At 41.9% G+C, this 21,110-nt stretch overlaps 1 protein-coding gene across 1 annotated transcript in view; it reads left to right on the top strand.

Moving 5' to 3' along the window:
- The window catches only part of NUDCD3 (NudC domain containing 3), a 66,020-nt gene that overhangs the window by 21,962 nt on the left and 22,948 nt on the right, over positions 1-21,110 (top strand). The window contains exon 3 of the mRNA XM_054998256.1: positions 12,643-12,775. Coding sequence (XP_054854231.1) covers positions 12,643-12,775 — 133 coding nt within the window. The remainder of the gene's footprint in view (positions 1-12,642; positions 12,776-21,110) is intronic.

The raw sequence follows: 21,110 nt of genomic DNA, 5'->3' as shown, positions 1-21,110 counted from the left end.
ACACATGTAATAGAAATCAAGTCTGGATGTTAATAAGGTCTATGTGACTGTGGGCAGGTTGCAGCTGCTGAAGTGGCCTCAGATGTTGAAAGGTGTTCTGGGCTACTTCCAATGCTTGATTGTCTAAAGACAGTGATGAGCTTAGAAGCATCCTCAAACTGCATGCCTAGTCTGTTGAGGGAGTATAACCCAATATTGGGAGAACCTACATTTCTGATCAGTCTTAACTCCCCACCCCATGCAATTTATCCTCTACCGTTTCCAAAGATCAGTTTAACACTTCCATTCTCCCTGGATTTCTACGAAAAGGAGAGAGGAAAAGCTGTGCGTCATCTGTATGCTGGCACTGGGCCCTGAATCTTTGAATAATTGCTCAGGAGTTTCAGGGATGAGGTTGATCGTTGTGGTTCCCCGAAAGGCAATGACTATGTGGCTGAGCGTGGGTCTCCAAAGATCATCTTCTGGTGCCCACCTGCCGGGAAGGAATGAAACCAGTGTACTAATGTTCTCCCCAGTCTAACATGGTGGACCAAATAGATGAGGACCAGTGGTGCTGCACTCCCCCTGTCGGCTGTCTGACATAGATCATTTAGTAACTGGCTATGCATCCAGATTGAAAAAGATCTAGATACTCTGCTTCATCTATGAATGGTTGATGTTGCTTGGCCATCACTGTTTCCATTACCTTCCTGCCCCAAATGGAGACTGGATATTGTCCTATTATTTAAGTGTGACGTGTTGGACTACTGTCAACAATGTAGGCATTGCTCCTTTCTGTAATTCATGATTACTTCAGATCCTCTAATTCCACTGTGATACAGGCTCCAGTGCAAGGGAGAAGATGCTCAGGAGCAATTGAATTGAGCATCCCAGTTCTTGTCTCCACATGACTACCAGGGCAGCCATGTCAACAGGAAATCCCACAGAGCACTAAAAAAAAATCTCTTGGATCCTTCTTTGAAGGCAATTGGTCCTTTGTGCCTGCAGAGGCCTTGAATTACCTTTAGTTAAAATCCTACTGGATAATTATCTATAGCAGTAGAATAACACTGATTTACTCTAACCTCAGACTAGATGTTTCACCACCTGCACAAAACACCAAATTAAGGTAAGAACACCTGTATGGATGGAAGAAGATATTTTCTGAGACAGCTCCATAGTTGCCATGGCAGTTGTGAATTCCTTACCCACACCAGAAAGTGTCTTCTCAGCATTCATATTAAAATCCCTTGAGACTAATAGCAGGCAGTGGGATGGAAGAACCACAGAAGAATCTCACTTCTGTTTGAAGATTTCAACTTCATATACAGACCTTCAAAATTCACACGTTGATGTTTAGGATGCCTGGGAAGGGAGAATGTTATAATGGTCTTGATATGTATATGAATCATGAAAGCTTAGATTGTAGAAGTGGTGCTTGTTTTTTAAAAGTATTCTTAAAAATCCAAGCTCTAGTCATTCATCATATTTAGTAGGGAATCATGCATGACTGAAATTCTGGATCAAGATGAGTAGCCATGTTAGTTTGTCTGTAGCAGCAGAAAAGAGCAAGAGTCAAGTAGCACCTATTCTTCAGATACCTGAAGAAGTGAGCTGTGACTCACGAAAGCTCATACCCATCCACACATTTTGATAGTCTTATAGGTGCTACTGGACTCTTGAAATTCTGGAAAATCACTAGCCTACAGTTTCACCTTTTGAATAGTAGTAGTAATCTTGATCAGTATAAACATAGGAACGAAGATCAGATATGCTGTTAATAGGAACAAAGATCAGATATGCTGCTTCTCAGTGGTGCCTGGCTTTAAAGTTTTCACCTCCCCCCAAATGACACATTGAAGCAAAAAATAGAACAAGACAGAATGCACAGACCCACCCATCGTCCTGCTACCATCAGTGAAGCATGAGCAATGCTGAACCCTTTATTTAAAAGCTGATGCTTTCCCCACCCTCTACTCCCACAGTTTCAGTTTTCGGTTCTGATTAGCTGATTATGCCAGGTGGTTGAAATTAAAATGGATCTCTCTTCCTGTGGGCCAGCACAGATGCAGAGCTATAGCAGGCTATTTGCTATGGTCACGGGATTGGGATTGGTCCAAATAGAGGTCAGGTGTCTGCAGGGCAGGTATCTCTAGGTGATCTAAGCAAATACTTGACTGCATCTTCAGTTCTGCGTCTAGGTACAACACGGGGTCACTTTCCTGCATGAGACCACTGATGGCCTTAGCACTTCGTCACTAGGAACCAAAGGTCTCTTAGCAAAGAACATCGATTTTATCCACCTCTCAAAACTGGAACTAGCTTTGTACTGCTCGTTTGAGGTGGGCATATGCAGGGAGCTCAGCAGGTGGCATGGGCAGAGGTTTCCGAAACTGGATCCTCTTGAAATCTAATGAGATACCCGCCAGCCAGAGACAGCCAGGCATCTCAGAGGCTAGTGAGAATCAGGCTGAGATAAGTTAGGCTGCGTGTGTGTAACTGGCCCAAGGTCACCCAGCAAACTTCCATGGCAGAATGGGGATTCAAACCTGGGTGTCTCAGATCCTAGGATGGCATTCTAACCACTGTACAACATACCACTGCACCACACACACGCAACCTACCACTCCTTTAATATTTTCTTTCACATTTCCTTTTAAAACAGCATGCCAGGTGCCAAAGTAGCCTTTAGAAAATCCTAATATGTATTCTCACGTTTGTTTATTTCACTGGTTAAAAGAGACTCTCACTCCAATTAATCAGATAAAGACCTAGTTGATTATTGACTGAGGTTGACACCCTTAATTCTAAGCTATGCTTGTATTCAAGCATAGTCTCCCACCACTTGTGCTCTAAGAGTTCAACCCCCCCCCCCGACACTGCTTCACCCGTCACCTTGCTGCTAAGAAAGGGCAAGTATGGCTTTGACAGGCAAGTGGAGACACTGGAGTAAAGTTCTCACATCACTTCTCTTTTCCAGAACCGCCAGAGGTACTGGCAGAGAACTCACTTGAAGATGTCCTAGAAATTGCAGACTCTGTTGCAGGCTGGAAAATCTCTTAACTATGCCTCTGCAACTGTAAAAATTAGAAATCCCTCTAATTCGAACCTTTGGATGGTAAGATAAAAATTTATTATTGGTGGAGAAGCCCAAGGGATTAATTCAATGTTTTAAACATATAAATTAATGGGCATGCCTAACTTGTCCTCTGTGCATTAGAAAATGGTATTTAGTACCCACGTCATGTCAAGGTTTGTGGGTCAAAACTAAAAACTAAGATGATGCCTGAAAATCTACAGAAGGACAATGCAGATGACAGTAGAGAACTTCTGCACCTGCAGTGTGATCATGGTGACCTGTCAGGAGATGCGTTGCTTATATTCAGCAGTAGTAAAAACTTCTTAAAGTCATCAAGACTGAAGAATGTGAGCAAGTTTATCAAGAGAGTACATATTGTGAGGAACTGGATACTGTCTCTCTGTTTTCCTGTTCAATTTGTTCTCCAGCCCTTTTGGCTCCTGAAGTCTCCAGGCATTTTAGGAAGCTGGAATCAGCCAATGGGGAGGTTTGTTCTGTGCTGCCATAACAACTGTCTCCATGGAAATGGAGATCCAGTGAGAGAACTTTTGCAAAGTCAGTTTCAGCACCCGTCTTATCATTGCTCCATTTCAGAACCCATTTTTAAAAAAAGAACTAATGTCAGCCAGCCACGGAGCTAGCAGTCCATGTCTTTCGATTTTCCCATGTCTTTCTCTCTATCTGGAATTGCATTACGTGCCTGTGGAATGTGGCACTAGTTAACACAAACCCAGATTGTTTTCTTGCTTTCTGGGGTTGCCCTTTAATAACGCACATTTATATGTTGCTCTATAAATAGTAAGCCTCAGTATTTATGTGTGGACACAGAGGGTGGAAAACGAGGTTCAGCAGCATTGGTGAGGGTCCCACATTAGAGAACACCTATCCTTGCAGAAAAATATGAGCTTGGGCTTACCCCTGCCTACCCTTCTAAAGCCCTATTAACCCGGGCTTTCTGTGCACATTTCTCTTATCCTGTCAAGGAATACTCTCAGCTGCAGAGAGAAGCATGAAGGTACAAGACCTGGGAACGTTGTCCCTTTGTTCTTCAAGTTCCCGGAATGCATTGCAGGCCTCCTCAGAGTTATCTTGCCCGTTGGTTCCCTGTAGCCGTCAGATTAGAACTCCTTTTGGCAATGAATGGTGATGACTGTCTCTTTGCTGTTCCCAAGCAATGGTGGGATTGGGCTTCAAGGGCACCGTAACAATCTTTTGCACATTCTCAGACCTTACTTCATCCACTCTAATTCTTTTGGTAGAACCTCTGCTGCTAAATCCTGCGATGTGGAGGGGGAACCACGCACATGACTTCAGAGCCCAGTTCTTCCCTCTCCCTTTGACCTTTTTGGTGTTGCAGAGAGAGCCTCCTTCTGCAATGAAAATTTCACAGGTGCCTTCTTTATAAAACAATGATCCTTGGTCAGCTAACACTTCTTGGGTGGTTCAAAGTTTAGTGGTAGAATATAGCCTAGAATATAGCCAGTCTCTGAATTTTAGCTGTAATTTGAATTCGTTTTTGTTTCTGTGTGTCGCTTCAAAGAGTCAATTTTAGCCAAAAAGTAGAATAATAATATAAAGTAATGTAAAATAATAAATTAACTCTGTTCCTGAAACTGAAATATCAGTATTTCAGGGTATTCTTGGGCTTGTGTAATTTTTTTCTTTGTCTTGATTAGATATTTGCATAGGCCTGTGACCCATCCCCTGGTCAAGGCCGTGTGACCCGTCCTGTGTCGTGACCTTCCCTGTTACGGAGGGACCCTCAAGGCTTCAGACTGGAGATGGGAAAGGGTGGCACCACAAGATTCCTCCTTCCTGTACCCTCCCCTCTCACACTGTGCCTGAGCAGGGATACTCCATCCTCCCTCCATCCCCTGGCTGCAGATCCTCCTTAAACAGGCCAGCCTTCCAATCCCCTCCCTTAACTTGCTCGTCCCTTTCACCTTTTCACCCAACCAGAAGTGTTCTGGAGCCCTGCCTCAACTGCAGCTGCTTCTTGCTGTCTTTTCCAGGCAGGTATTGATGATGTGACTGGCCCCACCTGGCTGCCAAACACCTGCAGCCTGTCATGCCTGTTCTGTGCATGTCGTGCCCGGGCTGTTGTAGCTGCCAGTTGCCCCTGCAAGTCTGGGGCGGGTCCCATTGCCGGACAAGGCCACAACCTTTTTTGCTTCCAATTTTTTTGTGCCTAGAGTTAGATATACAAAAACTCATTTTTGAACATGTATTGCAGCAGTGTAATGCTGTAGTGACTGAACAAATGCAGTGTCATAGTTGATGGGAAAAGAGACTGAATGCTATAAGTGAAGAGATCGGGGCAAGAGGCATGGATTAGGAGGAGGGAATTACTTGTACAGTTTGAGAAAGGAATGAAGTCATCTTTTCTGTCTCTTCATATCTTGTCCGCCCCCTCCAGTACTTTACTGGGCTGTGTGGCCATTATTTCATACAGGTCCCAGACCCTCAAATCAACTTTCCTAGGGCAAGGACTGTGGATTCCTGGATCTGGTTTATTATATTAAAAGGTTTAGAAAAATAATCCCTGTGTTCCCTGGCTCAAAGACCAAAGAAACAGTGAATTCCAGTGTACTTTTTTTAAAAAATCTCTGTTGTAAACCAAGTTACTTTGGATGCTGGAATACTTCTAGCTTAGAGCACCAGGATTTTGATTACCTGAATTTGAGAGGAGGTAAGGGCAGACAGGAATGACAGATACACCGCCTAGTACTCAATCAAGTGTTGCACCCCTTGGTGTATGCAATCCGTGTAGTTGGCAACCTCATTAGGAGGATTAATCTCCCCAATTTGTCTCTTGTCTTGTAGACAATATCAAGATGCCTCTAATTCTGCAGCATGCTGATTTTTAACTAAAACATAGTGCACCCTGGTGTTGATTAAAGCTTGCTAATGGTCCAAAGAATGCAGGCTGCAATTTTGAGTTATCAGCAGTGTGAATCGTCTCTATTCATCAAACTGATTAGTGGCCCTTACTTGCATAATTCCGAAAATGCAAGCAGCCCATTTCTGTTCAGATAGATGTATTAAAATGCTCTTTTAAAAATAAAACTAAGCATCAGTGTTAGATCAAGCTCGAAGGCTTTAAACATATCCTGCTTGACAATGCGTGTCATCATCACTGGGTTGAAAGCCCTATATAGATCAAGGCAGTAAATATTTGTCTCAGTCCATAACTGTGGAAAAAAGAAATTAAAGGTGTGTGCCGAGAGGAATACAGGACACAGTGTGCTGCCTGGAATCTAATGCACAAGGTCTCCCCTACTTCTATCATGAGGGACCATTTGCAGATTCTTTCATATGGACTTCTCTCTTTAATAATGGCAATAGCTTCTGAGTAAAGCATTCTAGAGTATTTTGCACGAGCCTGTAAATGTTGAGAAGCTTTATCTATAAATCTTTAAGAGCGAAGCTGACTTCTAAGAATATAATAATTGCTTTGTGGAGAGAATGTGACAAGCAGCATGCAGTGACATTTTTCCAGCTTAAACTCCAGTCATGCACCCTCAGTCTGGCTCTTGAGCCCAACCAAGTACACAGAATTGGCTCATAAGAACATTTTAAGAGCTTCCCTTGGATATTCGGGTCTGATGAATAACTTATAATTCTTCCCACATAAGCTGCTAAGGCTAATTTGACTGTTGGTTTCTGGGCTCAGTTTAAGGTGAGCCCAGTTTAAAAGACCTTTGTGACCTGGGATCTACATATCCAGAGGACCATCTCTCCTTGTATGAACCCATGTGTCATTTGTGCTTTTTCTTACCAGTGCCTGTTTGTTACCTCTTAACACTGTATGAACCTCCTCTACACCGTTATTTGCTTTTTAAGTTATTCTGATATGATGGAATGATTTGCCGGAAGAGGTTAGGAGGGTTTCAGTGCTACTGGCTTTTAGGAAACTGGTTGTGTTCCAGTAGGGCTTTTTGTTTTAGTAGTGAAAGTAGCCTCTCTTCTAATTGGTCTTAGTCTGCTGATCTGATTTTTTCCTGTGTTGTTTTGAATTTGTTGCATTTTACTGGCAGCTATAGTACCTGTATCTGTAACTGTATGCTGTGTTTTTAAATTATTCATTTGTCTTTTTAATCTGTCATATGCCTTGTAGGCTCAGTAAACTGCCTTGTTTGGGAAAAATGGGGTGAAAAATATTCTCAACATATAATCAGCCAAAGAACAGCAAGAATAATTGAGGTGCAAACTTGAAAACAAAATTAGGTAGGCAGAGTGTATTATAGGGAATCCTGGGTGCAGAGTCTTAATTTGCAAGAGTTTAAATGGCATTAACAGGTAAACAGAAAGTTAAAATACAGGCTTCCCACACTGCCTGATGTGAGGACAAAGCCAAAAAGAGTAGAAAGGTTAAGTTACAAACTGCTCAAACTATTTCAAAATGGAGCCGTGTCATGTTTTCTTAGAAGGAAGAGGTCATCAAGAATCAGATAGTTCTTCCCAGGGGTCATTTCGTAGAAAAAGAGCTGGAGGAACTCATTAGCATAACTCATTAGCATATGCCACGCCTCTTGCCATCATCAGAAGTATGTCATTAGTATAACTGATTTGCATATGCCACACCCCCTGACATCACCTATTCTGGCTGTTTTGGACCCAATCCTGGCCATTCAGGGCCGAAATTGGGCCCAAAATGGCAAAAATGGGCTGAAAATGGCTGAAAAGGGGCACAAAATGGTCAGGATCGGGCCGCTGCTGAGTGGGAGAGTGATCTACCACCTGTCAGACACCCGATCCAGGCTGTTTCGGCCCCAATCCAGGCCGAAACGGGCCCCAAATGGCGGAGACTCAGGTGGGTGGGGCCACCTGACATGTGACCTCTTTGGGGAACTGCCGGAACTGCGTTCCTTTGCATCCCCCCTTGAAATGAGCCCTGGTTCTTCCCATGGTGGCCTGAGAATCAGCTCCTGCATACATGATAGCTTTGCTGCAAAGAGAAGCTGACAGTATGGGATCAAAACTAGAGTCAGGATTGGCATTTTCCTAGCCAATAACGGAGAAGATTAACGATTGCCTCCTGGTCAGCGGCACAGTATTCAAATCGGTGTTTGACTCTTGATATAAATGCACATTCCTCTGTTTGAACAGATTGGGCACATGTACACATACATGTGCTCAGCAGATATGTTGCTGATGGTGAGGGCTGTAGACATTAAGAAGCTGGTCAAGTTTAGCTGAACAGAATTTAAAATGTAGCCCAATAAAAGCTGGGTTTGTTACTCTCTGCTGGACCAGATCAGACCTTCTCACTGGTGCAGCACAAACCGGCCCGGTGACAGCTATCAGCTGTTCCAGAATCTGGTATCAGACCAGAGGAGCTTCTGAATCTGGAGGTTCCATTTAGCTGTCGTGGATAAAAAAGCCTGTATTTCTGTGGATATATCCAGCCTTCCCTCCCCAAGTTATTTATGCAGATATCTATCACATCATCCCATGATAATGTATTATATTGATTAGGTCTGTGTGGAATAAAAGAGTACTTCTCTCTGCTCTGAACCATCAGTTTCATAGAATGACATGGAGTTGTTTTAATATTATGACAGACAGATTATTTTTTGAATTGTCCAAGCATTTCATAATTGTATAAACCTCAGTTAATAGCCTTTTCCCTAAATTAAATAACCCAGTTTAAATAGCCTTTTCCTCCTAGGGGAGGATGATTCAATCCTGTGATAATTTTAGTTGCCCTTTTCAGACTCTGGTATATCTTCTGAGATGGGAATTGTACACAGAACTGTATACAGTATTCTAAATGGGTTTGCATCGTAATGGCAAGGTATTTGCTGCTATTTTCACTCCCTTTCTTAATGATTCCTAACATTGAATCTGCCCTTTTCACTGGTGCAGCACCAAGAGTTGACATTTGTAGTAGACTTTCCACTATGACCAAGATGTTCCCTGAATGGCTTAAGACAAGCAATCAGCCCTCATCTGCACAAAAGCATAATTTTTATGATAGTTGCAAGTCAACTGTTTACTATTACCTTGTCTTCTTTGCTACCCTGTTGGGATTTTTTTTGTACCCCAGTAGCACAGAGTCTTGGTTGGGAGGATTATTTTGTGCCCTTAGTATTAGATTGCATTTTTGGCATGGCATTTCTACCCGTAACAACTCTGAATAAATTTAGCTTCTTTCAATATTTATAATCTATTGGACTTAATGCTTTCCTTGAAACAGAACAATACTACCATGAGCACAATGTCTCCTGTCTTTTTTTATGAATGTGATTTCCAAGGATAACTATTTCCCATTCTGTGAATATCAAAAACAATCTCTATTTTCCATAACTATAAGACTCTAATTCTCCAATTTTGGCTTCTGAGTTTTTAGAATTGCCATGTAAATACATATCTATGTCTGTATTCTACCTGTGGATAGCAGGAGTCCCCAACATTGTTGAGAAATGGGCTCTTCTGGAATTTTGAGAAAGGGTGGTGGGTGACACCACAAAATGCCTGCTACCGGAGGATAATTATAAAAAAGGTAAGAGTTTCCAAGCCAAGCATCCTTTTATGATCAGGCAGCTATTTCCAAATGGGCACTTCCTGCAAACCCAAAGATACAATACCTTCGGGAGTCTTCTGAAGCATCTCCTGCTCCACTAAGATGGAGGAAAGCCAGGAGTGGCTCTTTGCTTGGAGGACAAGCTGTTTTAGGGTGGAAGCAAGTGGATACTGAGAAACAAATAGGTAGTACTATGGTGCCCACATGTTGAAGATCGCTGATACAGAGAGAGCCCCCCCCCCCCGTTTCTTATTTGTATGTAATTTTCTCTATTGTTTATTTTAAAATGCTGCATTTTCCCCAAGGACCTCAGGGCATCATGTCTCGACAACAGTCCTATAAAGTAGATTAAGTTTAGGAGAATAACTGACCTGGTATTGTCTAATTAGCTTTTGGGCTGAAACTATCCATATTGATCTTTTTATTGGCTCCAAGTTCAAGTGATTGTTTATTCAATGTTTATTCTACCCTCACTTTGAACATGAAGACAAATTAGAGCATAATCCCTAGTGACTAGCTGGAGCAAGATGCATTTATGAAAATGCTCTTTTGGAGGCCCCGGAATTTCAGCCACTTCCTAATCTAAATCTTACTTCAAAGACCCCTTGATTAGATTTTCTGAGGTCATTGGTACACTTGCGCATCATAACTACTGATATGCTGCATTTTGACACGTCTTTTTGGATAACCTCTCAATGACTGCATCAAGCAAGCAAATTGCCCTTTTTTGGCCTGCTAATCTCCTTCCCCATTTATTCACCTTTTTAAATAGATAGTGGATCCTGAGTGGATCCTTTTTATTGTATATTGTGTCTGCAGTAATTCTTGGGAAATTTTCCCCTTAAGTATAAACACTCCAATTCTTTATTAAATACCTATGCTTTCCTAAGGTTAAACATCTCAACACGACTTGATTATGTAAATTTTCCTTTAAAGGGTGCATTACATATGCTGCTTCCATACTGAGATAGTTCTCTGTGTAGCTTTCATAGTGATTGTGAATGCAGAGACAGAGAATCCACATGGCAGATTACCTTACACTTCCATTGCTTCAGCCACTCCATAGCCACTACCCTCCCTCCTGCACCTTTAAAAATCAGCACTTGATATGTCGCTATAGTGTTATAATAATCTTAGTTCCTCAGAATCCACAGATTTCATTTTGTTTAAAAAAAGTATATCTCTAGCCCCTAACTCTGAAGAGATAAAAGGGGAAAGGCATTTCTCCATAACAAAAAGAGCTAGAGACTAACTTATTTTTTAAATTAAAGCTGGGAATTCAGAAGAACTAGGAGACTTATTGTTCTGTTATGCTGTAGCAGTATGTCAGTTACCATTTTTTTTAAAAAACAAAACCCAAAACCCCTTCCATTGTGGGGAGGGGGAGGGGGAGACATGGGCGGCAAGAAAGGGACCTCCTATAGAATTGTACACCTTCTTGTTCACATGGCATACAAATGAGGCACCAAACATGGCATACAAAATAGCACCAGACTAAGCTTGTGAATGATTGCAGCAAAGGGGGGAGGCAGTGAAAGCAGATGACTAGGGCCAACACCATGTGGATGCTCCAAAAAACCTGCTCTGATTTGAATGTTGAGCCTCTGTGTGGAAACAGCCATAGATTAGTTTTGTGGGTCCCATTTAGTTAACAAAAATAATTCATGTTGTTTCTTATTAGCTGTTTTCTTTATACAATCCACTGCTGACGATGCTTTCACAAACACCCTGTGGGTTTGTGAGAGATGGGATTGGTATAGGGATGGAAAAGTGGCATTTTAAGTTGTCTAAATATACCTATTACTTGACACTTGGCATGAGAGAACTGTAGCAGTGTGTGAGGCAATACAAAGGAAATTATGCTCTGTTTTATTGTCTTTACTGATCTCCAGTTTTATGTGGTAGTTACAGCATTAGATTGAGATCAGGGACCCAAGTTCCAATACCCACCATGCCATAGAAGCTCATTGGATGACCTTGGGCCAGGCACTCTCTTTCACCCTAACCTACCTCACAGGGTTGTTGTGAGGATCCAAAGGAAGAAATGAGAGCCATGTTATTCCACTATGAACTCCTAAGAGGAAGAGCAGGATAAAAATGTGGTAGATTTCAAATTATCTGTGGCTTAGAGCCCATGTCAGAATACAGCCTTCTTGGTTTGGAGTAGGGGAAGGAGGCTTGTTCTTTATCTTGCCGCTGAGTGGCAGTAAGCCAAGCAGAATATCCTTCTAATTCCCAGTGACTCGGAAAGGGCAGCTCCAAGTGCTTGCTGTTCCATTACCATTTTCTGTCACTGTGGTCATATGTCACTCTATTCAGCTAATTTCAGTAGTACAAAATAAATCCAGGTAAAAAACATTGGAGGTGGGGTCAGAGAGTGAGTTGTTCTAGTCACCCATTTCACAAGGTTTGTTGTGCTGATTGTCTTTGCCATGTCTCTTGTTTTTCCATGTTACTGACCGCATCTACCCTTTTGCTTTGTCTATTTTTAACCTTTTCTTTGTCTGGAGGCTGCCAAATGTTCGAAAGACAGGAGGTCTGGGGTGAGGAGGAAGAGAAGGGTTTCATGTGATTTGACTGACATGATGACACACAACCCTCTAAACAGCGCCAGTGGCCCTTTTGGAACACTGGGTGTTTCCCTAGTGGCTTTGAACTTTTTGGCAGAAAGATTTAGCTGCCTGCTTTTAACCCTCTAAATCCCCCAACAGCCATTTTAACACAAAGCAGTCAGTGGTATGGCAGCAAGCAGTCTGATTTTTGAGATCTCTTGTCTTTATAGAATATTAGCACTTTAAGGGGAAGGGGCAACTCTGTAGCCAGATTCTGGTGTCTCCTGGGAAAGCTAAGTGTATCCTGGAGGTGACTCCAACATGTGGACTCACACACAGATGCTCCTGGAGTGGTCTTCCACGTGGACGATTGTAGCCAGAACATTGTGCCTCTGCTGCTTGTAGTTTGTAGGTTTCCTGGTTTTGTTTCCTGCTCTTCTTACATTTACCCATTATTATTTTTAGATAACTTAGCATCTTGTTCTCTTTTCACTCCCCTCCTCCAGGAAACAAGAGCAGTTCCAGGCGAATCCTGACAGTTACAATGGAGCTGTGCGAGAGAATTACGCCTGGTCCCAAGACTACAGCGACCTGGAGATCAAAGTGCCAGTGCCAAAGCATGTCCTGAAAGGCAGGCAGGTAATGAATGCCCAAGCTGTTGGTTGGCCTCTCATGGGTGATCAATGTCTCCAATACACTCCCTCTCAGCATGGCTCAATTGGTGCATAAAAGTGATGCTGGCTCATGATGGGACACAAATGCATGTGATACGTTTGTCTCAGATCTTCCAGCAGAGGGCCGCACCTCAACAGTGGTAGAAAGCAATGGCCCTCTGTAATATAGTCTTATAGGAATGGCTGTAGGACGGTTGCTCTACTCAGACATTGAATTCGCCTCCCGCTTGTGACCTGTCAGCAGAATGTATTACACATTTGCTCATTTCCCCCATGCCCTCTGCACAACTGCCCTAAATAAGCTCAGGGCCACGGATACGATGTTTCAATTATCCAGGGATAGCTACCCAATAACTCATTTTGATTTCAAACTTGCTTGCACATTGGAAGGATGAATCCAAGTGAAGTGGATTGAAACTCATTGTTCCCCCTGGCAAGGTCTTGACTTACTACTTTCATCCTAAGAAAAAGGGCAGTGTAAGCAATAGGAGAGCTATTATCTCAGCTGGGAAGAGGTCAGCTCCATTCATGGTGGCCTGAGAATGCCCCAGATAATCAGTAAGTGTTCCTTTTGCAGTAATTATAATTTCAGCATCGTTGTTCTGAGATGATAAACTCCAAACCATTATTGTATGGACAACTTCATTGGTTTCTAGCTGAATTTTTCCTGTGGGATGGTATTTACCAGGATTTCTTTTCTGCTGAATGTCGTGGGATCCTGCCTCATGGGCTGTGAAGTATTTTTAATTGTTGCTTGTTGAATAACAAGCAACACGCTCGGGTTTCTCTTCAGATCGCACAAATCTTTCGCATTAGTTTCATTCTTCTACATGGCTTTCTTCTACCCATTATGTGCCAAGAAAGAGGAGTGAATCTGATGAAACCATAAGTCAGGGCAAGCTGGCCAGCTGATTTCCTCATGACAGTTACCTTTGCCTCAACTGCTTCTTGGAAGCTTAAACAACTCTTCTGTGATTAGCCTGCTGTGGTCAAAGTTTAACATTTTTACATTTGTGTTGATGGTTGCTCAGAAGGAAATTTCCTTTTCCCTAACAGATATGTGACTTTAAACCTCTTTCCTCCATGTTAGCTTAATAGCTTGAAACCTACAAATTGCTCCTGGCTGATTAGCTTCCTTCTCCGTCTTTCTCCATTTCCATTTTAATATTTCTTTTTTCTGGACAGACAAAATAAACCATATCTGTCTTTGATAGGGTTGCTGTGGTGATTTGCCTATTAGCGAGAGGAAAGTTGAGGAGACAGAGAGATAAACTGATTGAAGTGGTTAGAAGGGAGGCTTTTCTTTTTTTGCTTCCTGCTATCAGGAAAGATGGGGGCCCAACGATTCCAAGTCTCCTTTCCATCTGGGAAATGGTTTTCTGTTTATGTGTATTCAGGGTGACTGAATTGAGCACAACTGGCTTTTTTACATCAGCTTCAACCTGCACAGCTTTACATCATGCCAAAATAGCTCTGTTGTTGTAGGAGCATTAATTGAAAGTACAGACCTAGAGATATGGGTTGATACCGCAGCTTATAGTAGCTATGGAGCCAGCAGAGGGAGCACAAAACGTACCTTTTAAAAAAGGAGCAAATATTCTTAGCATGTTAGGGAGCATATCAGAATAAACAATAAATTGTGTGTTTCCCCAGTCTTGATGCAGTTTTTGAAGAAGGTAAATTCTGAACAGGCATTCGTATAGCAAAATAGTCAGTTGGAACTCTGTGGCCCAGAAAGTGAAAGGTGCCAGTTACATGCGTTTATATATTGTCTTGCACTGATGCTCTATAAACCAGCCTGCGCTTCCCTAAACCTCTGCATCAGGCTATGCCCAAACTTAACAGAGCTTCACTCCAACAACTCCAACAACCGTAGCTCATCCAGTAGAGAGACACAAATCCAGGAACATAGATCCAGAGGAGTTAGCCATGTTAGTCTGTAGTAGCAAAATAGAAAAGAGTCCAGTAGCACCTTTAAGACTAACCAACTTTACTCTAGCATAAGCTTTCGAGAATCACAGTTCTCTTCGTCAGATGCACCCAGGAATCAAACCTTTCAACTGTTCTAGATGCCAACTTTGTCTACATATATGCTCAGGCAATAGTATTATGGGACCTAATAACATCAGCGACACCATCTTGGGCTCATTTGATTGCACATCGTATAATTTAATACATACCCTTGTATGCCAAAATGTCCGTATACTGGCTATATTGGACAAACGTTTTGGTCTCTGCATGAGAGGATCAATGAACACGAAGTGGATATAGACAATACCATTTTCTGCTTGTTTAACATGTCATGTTTAGTAGTTATGCTTTCTTCAGGTTGCTGCTTTTGTTTTAGATTTCTGAAGTTCTAGTCCTGTTACATTGCTTAGTAGAGATATCATCTTATTTAGTTGCATCAGCTTACTTACACATTGATTGCCAGTCAGTTTCCAAGATCAATTCACAGTGTTGGTTATGACCTTTAAAGCCCTTCAGTATCTGGGAGCCACATATTTGAAGCAAAATCAAAAAGAGTCCAGTAGCACCTTTAAGACTAACCAACTTTATTGTAGCATAAGCTTTTGAGAATCAGAGTTCTCTTCGTCAGATGCATGGAGGGCAAGAAGAAACTGGTCAGTTATATAGGTGGAGAGGGGAGGGAGGAGTAGATGCAAACAGTAGCTTCTGATATGGAGATCAGTTTGCTTCGTTAAGGAAGTCAGTTACTTCTGATAATGAGATAACCATTCATAGTCTCTATTCAATCCCAGCTTGACTGAGTCAAATTTACATATGAATTCCAATTCAGCAGCTTCCTGTTGGATTTTGTTTTTGAAAGGTTTCTGTTGAACTACAGTGACCTTTAAGTCCTTGATGGAATGTCCTGGTAGATTGAAGTGTTCTCCCACTGGTTTCTGGATGTTGTCACTGTAGTGGCAACATCTTGGTTTACTCGCTCTTGGTTTACTCCAGAAATGAAATCAGAAGAGCGAGTAAACCAAGGATAAATCAAACAACTAAGGAAAAACAGTCTCCTACAGGAAAAGTGTTTTTGCCATATATCAAAGGAATCACTGATCAGATGGGAAAGCTTATGAAAAAGCACAGCTTGCAAACGGTATTCAGACCCACCAGAAAAATACAACAGATGCTACGTTCAGCAAAAGACAGTAGAGACCCCCTTACCTCTGCAGGAGTATACCATATCCCCTGCAGCTGTGGACAAGTTTACATCGGGACCACAAAGCGTACCATCCAGACAAGAATAAAAGAACATGAAAGACACTGCAGACTTGGCCATCCTGAAAAATCAGTAGTGGCTGGACATAGCCTAACTCAAGCAGGACACAGTATCCTATTCCAGGACACTAAAATACTTGACAACACTTCCAACTACTTTGTCAGACTGCGCAGGGAAGCCATTGAAATTCACAAGTATAAGCACAATTTCAACAGGAAAGAAGAAACCTTAAGAATGAACTGAGCATGGTTTCCAGTCCTGAAAAACACCAGGCTAACAAAACACTCTATACCCGACAATAGCTCTGCAGAGAAGATTAGCACATCAAGCACCAATCCATATGCAAAAGAACCTCCTCAGGATACAGTGAAGCCTCCCACCATTAGCATTCCGCACCCTGGGAAACTCTTACAGGATGACTCAACCCAACCTCAACCCTCCTGAGTAGATATAAATGACCTGCCAACATCTTTTCCACACTGTGACACTGAGAGATCTCTGTCTTTTGGTGCTACACCTCTGAAGATGCCAGCCACAGCTGCTGGCGAAACGTCAGGAACTACAATGCCAAGACCACGGCTATACAGCCTGGAAAATCCACAACAACCATCGTTCTCTGGCTGTGAAAGCCTTCGGCAATATATAGAGCTTGTACCTTTTCTATTGTGGCCCCCGCTCTGTGGAATGGGCTCTCTGAGGAAGTGAAGGGAGCTCCAACTTTGGAGATCTTATGGAGGCACTGCAAGTCCTGTCTTGTTTGCCAGGGTTTTAAGGAGGTTTGAATGGCAGGCATCTTTTAAGGGGAGGAGGGAGGGATTTGGGGGTTGTTTTGGGTTTTCATTGTACATGTGTTTAATCTACTATTGTAAGCCATCTTTAACCACAAAAAGATGGGGTAAAAAGTTTTAATAAAAAATAAAATACTGAAATATTTTCAGTTGTCACTGGATTTCTGTTTTATTACGTGTAGACATGCCTTTATCCTTGGTGTTAAAGTCCAGAGGCACAGAACAGACAAGGCTGAAGTTCAAGTTAGCTTACCAAAAACTGGGCTACAGTAAATCAGTGGTGGCTTGCACTTTTTTTTTTAACCCTTGGTTTTAATGAGCAGTCCAGCTCAAGCAGTGACTACACCTCCTGTTCCTGAAAGCCATAGTGTGATGACTGATGCAGTCACTTCATATTATTTTCCTCTCATTTTGCTTTCTGTTTCCCTGAATCCATCTGCCAGGCAGCAGCCTGATTTCGCTGCAGGAAAAGCAAATCTTTGTATTCAGAAAATGGAATTAGCTTGAACCAGTCTTTTTTATCTTATAAATGTTATCATAATTACATTGATTTAACGCTGATAATATTATTTCAATTGTTCTTGTGTTTTGGGGGGGTATAGCAGGAGTGTGCTTAATTTATAGAAAAGGATCATAAAAAGTGCCTAGCGAGAAGTAAAGGGATTTTCCCTTTAATCAGCCTTCTTATCCCCATTGTCTTAATATCTTTGTTTTCTGAAAGCCTAAAGCTAGAAATGGTGGCCATCTTTCTCGGGTGGCCATTGAAGCCTTAACACCTCTGACACATAGACCTGAATTTTGAAAACCTGTACACCTGAAGCGCATATGACTGTTGGTTATTATCTGTTTGTGATAAATTGCCACCTGCTCCTCAGCCAGAAAATGGTGCTGTCTGCCCCCCAACCATTCTTCATGAATGGCGTTAATTTGTGTGGGGGCAAAAAGAGGCTGCAACTGCATTCTCCTTCACCCTCTCTGACTGCTCAGCAATTAATTGATCAGCTGAGAAAAGCTGTTACCTTTCTGAGCTCTGCGTGTGCCAAAGCTATGTGCGTGCTCTCTTCCCCCACCCTGTTTCAGGTTAATTTGTTGAAGCCCTTGATTCTTCATCTTCTGAGCACACACCGCCCCAGCTGCATAAGAAGTGAATCTATAAACCTGAGTGGAATATTACCAGTGTGTTCTGTCCCTAGCATTTATGTGTTTACCATTGCTGGTTGGTATAGCAATGATATCTATGCTAAGGGATCCTATTGTGATCTTGAAAATCAGGACTGTACGATTGTGTTGTGCATAGTGAGCCAGCAGAGCACTGCATTTGCCCAAGTGGTCAAAACTCTTCCTGGCTTGTAGATAAAATGAAAATATTTACCTGATTCTGGTGAGGTTTGAAAAAGGTTGTGGTGATGGACAGAGTTGAGTCCACCCCCTTTTATCTCACGCTGTGTATTCTGCCTTGAGTCTCCGTGAGAAAGGTGGACATAAGGATGACATAAATAATTTTACAATATCTGCCAATCCCATTTGAACCCTGTTAGCAAGGCGGAGAAACCAGCAATGAGCAGTTATTGCCTGTGGAACTCTTGAAGGGAGAGGGGAGGGAGGGAGGGGACAGAATAAAAAGGGTAGTTTAACTGATTTTTAGTTGAATATGGCATACCTGTTACCTAGGCAGGTTAGGGATTGCACTGTATCCTAGAGATTGAGTCATTGTGATAGCCTTGGGTGGGCCACACTATTAAGGTTTTCTGTTGTGAAGAAAAAGCTATGTGACAGGGTGCAGGCTGCAAGATGACAGCTTGGGTGTAGTTCCAGGGAAAATTAAGAAACCTGAGAGAAAAGTCTCTTTAACTTTCATTCTGAAGCTGGTGATAGTTGCTAGTAGTCTCTCTGCTTTGATACAAAATACTTAACTGCTGAAAGAAATTGTATCCTTGACTGTCGACCATTACAGAATGCTACAGTTGTTTAAAGTGTTATTTCCTTCCCAGTAAAATAAGCCTGTTCAGTTTGTGTTTAATTTTCTGTTTTCCTCCTTGGTTTATAAAACAGTGGGCAAGGTCTGGAGGGAGGTCTACCAAGGCAGGGCATAGGAGCCTCTATATCATGTAGGCTTTCCAGCTCTGAGTTGAGAAATCTCTGGAGATTTGTGGGTGGAACCTAAGCAGGGAGGGACTTTGGTTGGGTGTAATGCCATAGAGTCCACCCTCCAAAGCAGCCCTTTTCTCAAGGGAACTGATCTCTCTAGTCTGAAGATTAGTTGTAATTCCAGGAGATCTCCAGCCACCACCAGGAGGTTGGCAACCCTTGTAGCACCATCATAGATTTCTTCAGGAGTAGTTTTATTTTAAATATGTTCAGAGGCTGACAAGCCAGTAAATAAAATTCTTAGTGGCTTCTGTATCAGCTTGCCTTGGTGGCAAGCGGAGAAGTGTAGTGTTCGTTTTACTCTTCATTATACACAAGTTATTATTGTAATCAAACTGTCTTAAAGAGGATAGGGGCTCAGTGAGGTTGTGCTTTCCCACCAAAAGCACAAGAGAATAATTCCTTGTGTGTGCCACTCCAATAGCCCTTTAGGCTATCACAATTGTACAGCTGTACTGGACCATGCATATTCCAAAAGATCCTTGTTCGGGGTCATATTTGGTCATATGCAGCGCTGTGCTATTCTGTGTGTTTAAAGGCTGACAGATTCATGCTATCCCAAGCAGGTATTTGCAGAAGCAACATATAAATTTGGTGCTTTGGTGCTTCTTTTTCATTCTGCATGGTTACTAGTCCACAGCTCCTTTTTTAAAAATTGTTTTATCCATGGTCTTTGCCCAAAAAAATAAGCTAGGTACCTAAAATACAGTTATGCAACACAATCCCCCCCCCCAATCTCCTATCTCCTTCTAGTCTCTGCATAACATCCCATTCTTTCAGGTCTTTATGACATTTTTCAGTTCCTTATCGTGAAAGTAGAATAAAGTAGGGCTGCCACCCAAATCAAGAAATCTTAAAAAGCAGTCCTAAGTAGGTCTAGAATCCTGAGTAGGGGCTTATTTCCAGTAACTTGTTCTTAAGATCACAGTGTTAGGCTATTAATCATTTAGGTTTTAATAGATTTATCAGTTAACAGTGCATTGTTGTTCATTTGAATAAAACATTTTCAATGTCAACACAGTTTCCATATTTTTAAATGATGTGTAGCATCTTATTGCAGGTACCATCTTACAAGAGGCATTCCCTCTTGTGTGAAATAGAATGAGGAATGCCTCCTATAAGAATGTTTGGTATTGTGGTTTTTATAAGTCCTTGTATTCAGATATATATATTTATTATTAAAAATTCTGGTACCTGATTACTCAGAAATATCCTTGTAATCAAGACTCCTTACAACACGCCAATCAACTGAATAAACACTCCAGCCCTAAAATAAATCAATGAGCAAGAGGGAATTCCTTCTTGCATTTCCATTTGCTTTGCATACTCTTTTCAATTGCCTCACAAATCTTTTAGCTCCATATTTTTTATTCGTTTAGGTTTTAGTAGTCAAGTTTTTGGTTCCCTGCTTGGCTGCCTATTGTTTTGTAGGGTATTCACCTCGCCTCTTCTAAGCCTAGAGTCTAGACAATTATCTGTCATAAGTGTTTTTCTTTTGTTTTAGTTCTTTGGCATCTATCACAAGCACTTACGCACAGTTTCTTACTAAATCAGCTTCCCCCTCTGTTTACTTCCTACAATGAGTCACTAAATGTCACCAAGGTAATGGAGAATGCAAGAACAGTTTCAAGACAGGAGAGACTTGCTTTTCAGGATGTGTTGTATTAAAGAACTGGTCCCTGCTTGCTCTCCTTTTGTATCCAACTAAGCCTAAGTCTTGACATTATAAGCTGCAGCTGTTTTTAAAAAAGGCACTCTGAACAGAGTGTGCATGCTTCTACCTGCCTCTAGAGAAACGAAGCACACCACCTCAATCTAACCCACAGATATAAATAACCAGCCCATTGCAATGACAGTTTTACAGTTTACGTACTGCTAATCTTAGGTACTCTGCTATCATAGAACTCTGATCGAGTTGCTTGTATCCATGGGACAAGGAATACTATACTTGCTTCTTCTCAGTTTAAAGACTCTCATTTTGCGTGTTCTGAACTCTGTTTCATTGTGATATATTCCAATCATTGTTGGAAGGATGAATAAAAAGCACCCCTTGACTTTGGCTATCTCTATCAAATCAGAGCTGAAAGAGACCAAATGAGTCCTACTACAATCCATTCCTCTCCTCTGTTCTG

Source organism: Eublepharis macularius, chromosome 14 (genome assembly GCF_028583425.1).
Source record: "Eublepharis macularius isolate TG4126 chromosome 14, MPM_Emac_v1.0, whole genome shotgun sequence".
Lineage (NCBI taxonomy): Eukaryota > Metazoa > Chordata > Lepidosauria > Squamata > Eublepharidae > Eublepharis > Eublepharis macularius.
The sequence above is the reverse complement of the archived record's forward strand: the minus strand, read 5'-3'. Positions and strand labels throughout refer to the sequence as shown.